This window comes from Micropterus dolomieu, linkage group LG04 (assembly GCF_021292245.1).
Source record: "Micropterus dolomieu isolate WLL.071019.BEF.003 ecotype Adirondacks linkage group LG04, ASM2129224v1, whole genome shotgun sequence".
Lineage (NCBI taxonomy): Eukaryota > Metazoa > Chordata > Actinopteri > Centrarchiformes > Centrarchidae > Micropterus > Micropterus dolomieu.
In genome coordinates this window covers 1,492,121-1,496,216 of record NC_060153.1, presented here as the reverse complement: position 1 = coordinate 1,496,216, position 4,096 = coordinate 1,492,121, and the positions used below count along the sequence as shown (strand labels likewise).

At 40.3% G+C, this 4,096-nt stretch overlaps 1 protein-coding gene across 1 annotated transcript in view; it reads left to right on the top strand.

Annotated features, from left to right (window-relative positions):
- ift27 (intraflagellar transport 27 homolog (Chlamydomonas)) overlaps nucleotides 1-4,096 on the top strand; it is an 11,423-nt gene that overhangs the window by 5,096 nt on the left and 2,231 nt on the right. Inside the window, exons 3-5 of the mRNA XM_046046224.1 lie at nucleotides 3,164-3,223; nucleotides 3,551-3,610; nucleotides 3,856-3,973. Of these exons, the coding sequence (XP_045902180.1) occupies nucleotides 3,164-3,223; nucleotides 3,551-3,610; nucleotides 3,856-3,973 (238 nt within the window). The remainder of the gene's footprint in view (nucleotides 1-3,163; nucleotides 3,224-3,550; nucleotides 3,611-3,855; nucleotides 3,974-4,096) is intronic.

The window sequence follows — 4,096 nt, the reverse complement described above, 5'->3', positions numbered from 1 at the left end:
TTAGGCCCTAAGAACAGCAAAATTGTATTTATGTTGTGTATTCTGTGTATATTTACGCCACTATGACCACATCACCAAACACCCATGACTGAGGTGTTCTACCAGTAGTAGTTTTAAGCAGTGTTAAATGTATCAGGTTGGATTTTCTCTTTAAGATTTCACTGCAGATGGAAACGGGGAACAGCGTGTCCTTTCCATTGTGACTAATGTGAAAAAGGAGCCAGCACTATGAAGACTTATTCCTTGTGCAGACACCTAAGTCATCCCTCATGTTGTTCAACTTTTGATTTTGAAGGGTAGCCGAGGCTGTCGGCCATTCTGCTCACGTCCTCCTTTGAAAATGTCAGACGGCCCGTTAGCAATATTCCAAGCTTATTTGTTACTAATAGGCCCTCATTGACATTCCAGCGAGAGACTTCCTATGCATCACACCAGCTCATTAGACCGCTCCAAGTGGGACCGCCACATCATCTATGTGTGTGTGTTTGTACCACTGGATCCTTCTTATGAACTGTTTCTGTGTATGAAGCAGGTAAATGTTTGTCTGAGGTGCGTGCGCGCGTGTGTGTGTGTGTGTGTGTGTGTGTGTGTGTGTGTGTGTGTGTGTGTGTTTTGGGTTTTTAGGCTCTGGCATTTGACATGCTCAGTTAAGTTTGAGCTCAGGAGATCAGCTCAATTTTTGAGTATAGTGCTGATGTGAAGAAACCTCAATTTGCCTCTTCAAGGTCACCACTGATCTCATACCAGCTGATACATAGTGGCGAAGGGAAACCTGCAACCATCCAGTCCACTTAGGACCTCAATAGATCTAGAAGCTTGTGAAGAACATGCATCTGTGATAAGACTATATTTATCATATCCTGACCCTCTACTGCCTGCAGTCTATCTCCTTTTATATCTACCTCCTGTATTACAGCTGCAACCTCGACACCAAAGCTTAAACAACTATTCTTTCTTGAAACTGCCATTGTGCTGACTCAAAAACACATCTGGCACCTCCACTGTACAACTCTACCATACACAAAAAGAGGGAAAACAGTATCTCTGGTCATTTTAGTTTTAGTTTCTACAAATTTCCAAATGTTGCCGACTTTAGTTTTATTGAAGTAAAACAGCTGTTGTAGGGCTGCTTGTGTGTGGACAATATTTTATATTTGAGAACTTTGGTTTCTTTTGTTAAAGCGGCTATAATCAATATTTAAATATTAACAATGAATCACATGATTACTTGTATGTGAAACGGGTCACTTGTAGTCCCAAATCCACAGAAAATTATCACCCAACTCTGCAGTTCCACTCAGCTCTATGGACATTTACAGTTTAACGTCACTGTTATTAATTTGTGGCCTGTAACTTTACTGTTTTGGTTCACTCTCACTGCTGTTTTTGTTTTTGGCCGCAACAAGCAGCTGTTTTTCATTGAAAAATTGAGTGCACAGGAGCTAAAATAGCTAAAAATAAGGAGAGTGAGTACTGATACGTACATTCATCAGGAGGACGCAAACAGGACTCCAAACAAATGTTAATGCTTAGTGTCTGCTGGATGTGTAAATAGGCAACTGTTTGCTAAGATATTTGCCATACAAAAAATAAAATCATCTGTCAGTGCTGCATCAACAGCTTGTTTATGCCCTATAGTGCAATAGGGCAGCAATGCAGCAAGTGGAGAGGATGCAGGACTAGAGCTGCATCATCTCCACCCTTTACTACCTGCATTCTATCTCCTTCTGTTCTCCTCCTCCACATGCCCTGTACTCATTTCTACAAATTGTCAGCCGCTCGTGTGTCTGACCTATGCATTTTCTCCCCATCAAATCTTTTTACCACTGAAAATTATAGAAGGTAGAAAAACTTCTAGGCATTGGCAGAGATCTGTGACCAGATTAGTGGTTGACTAATTTGAGTTTTTCAATGGCCGCTGTTTAGATTTAGAAAGCAATATCAAATATCAAAACAAAGAAAAGTCATGTATAATTTCATTATTCCATGCAGATCTAATATACATGGTTATCTTATCTAGTAGTGTGTTGTTTTTTAATTAATGAATGAAATAGAAAAATACATTGGGTTATGTTGTAGATTTCAGAACAATGACTAGTGTTTAAGGGAGAGTGGGGCACAGTTTGTCAAAAGTGACATTGTTGACAACTGCATTATTCCATACAGTTTAACTATATATAATTAACGCTAGCCAGTAATGGTTTTAGATTAGATGAGCTGTCATTTAGGATGTGAGAAACATTTAGAAAAGACAATGGTGACTAAGGACATTTAGGGATTGAAACTGTTTCACCACCTTCCTTAAACACACAAGAGGGAGCACTAACATCGCTCCACTGACAAGGCTGCCTGCAGATGTGTCCTCAAACATTTTTTGTGTATCGGCCTTGTGAGAGCACGTATTGGCCGTGCCGTTTATCTCAAAATGCCAGATATCGGGCCGATATTTGACAAATTTTCAAACCACAGACAAACTACCAGCTTGTGGTAACTGTCAAGCCATTATAAATGTGAACCTCCACTCTAGATTTGTATTAACCATTAAGACTCTAACTATGTTTTAATTGTTGCAACAGCTGGGCCTTATGGGGGTCATTCAGTCTATCATTCTTACTAGAGTTTAACAGAGCTGGTAGGTCTCTCCCTGAAGGCTTTTTCTTTATTGAGCCATTATAAGATTCGTGGAGGTACAGAAGAGGGTTAGGTTCAATCCATGCCAAGCTACTAATTAGTGATGCTTATGTTTAGATATTGACAATAAATCAAACCAGCTAGTTTGTTGTGCTACTGCGTAAAGCGTCAGCTCCGTGGCCGCTAAATGTCTCTTCTCTTCTTTATAGAACCCACAGTAGGAGGAACGTTGGTGCTGTAAAAACCTTGGTTGACAGCGACACATACAACTACATACTGATTTAGCTGCAGCTTTTGAAGAACATTGAAGAAACAAAAGCCTTTACACATAAGAAAATGTAGCCAAAAATACACTACAGTAAGGTGCTTTTCATAAAAACATCAAATGACAGATGTTTCTATGCAATCACATTGACAGAGAAGTTGTTCATAACAAAAGCAAAACATGAGCGGCTGGCTTCATAAAGGCTGTTTAGGTTTACGTTACATAAACAGAATTTTAATTAACATCTCGGTTGTGTTTGTTTGGCAGACAACCGGAGCGGAGCTGCTAATGAAATGTGTGAACATCCCAGAGACCAATGACAGTGTGGTGAGTCCAGCCATTGTCTCTTTCTCATACTGTGTCCACCACCCTGTTTATATATTTTTGGGCTTCTTTTATCTTATAAAAGTCACAAAATCACAGAAGGTGGGTGGTGAGAATTGGAATCCATCACTCAGTGTGGAAGAAGTTTTCCCTGACATTAATACTGTTAGTTTCTCATCTGTATTCAGAGGCAATAGGGCAGCATTGTAGGAAGAACATTAATGCCCTTACGAAAAAAAAATAAGTGGTTTAAAACCATGTAATTTGACTAAATCTCCATGTAACACCTTTTCCCTTCCCTTCCATTCTCTTCTCGCCTTTCCCCTGCAGGAGCTATACATCATAGACTCTGCAGGGAAGCAAACATTAGTGGAAGCCTGTGAAAAGATGGTGAGATTGCTTCTCTTTTTTTTGTTTGTTTTTTTGCACTGAGCTAGTGAAATCCACCATCCAGGGCTCTGTATCCTCGTCACATGAAGTACAAACACAGAGGAGCTAGTGGAATATTATTTATTTTGTCACAGAAGTAGAAAGTATTAAGCTGATCTGATGCTGTCTCATTGTCTGCCCCCCTGTCCGCATTCCCTAAACAACCCTCCCCACCTCATCACCACCCATCACCTTCCCTTCCTTAGTGGGGTGAGCTGTCGTTGCTGTGCCTGGTTTTTGACCTGACCAGTGAGCAGTCTTTTGCCAATTGCAGCCACTGGATTGAGAGAGTTCATGCTCACTGCCAGGGTTTCCACATTCCAGGTACCAGCCTCTAAAAAACAAAGAATTTGTCTTAACATTGGCAGACTGACAGACATAGTTCAGTTGTGGAGTTGTTCTGAATTCTTTTGTAATTTTCATTCTGGGACTTATGTAAAGGATTAT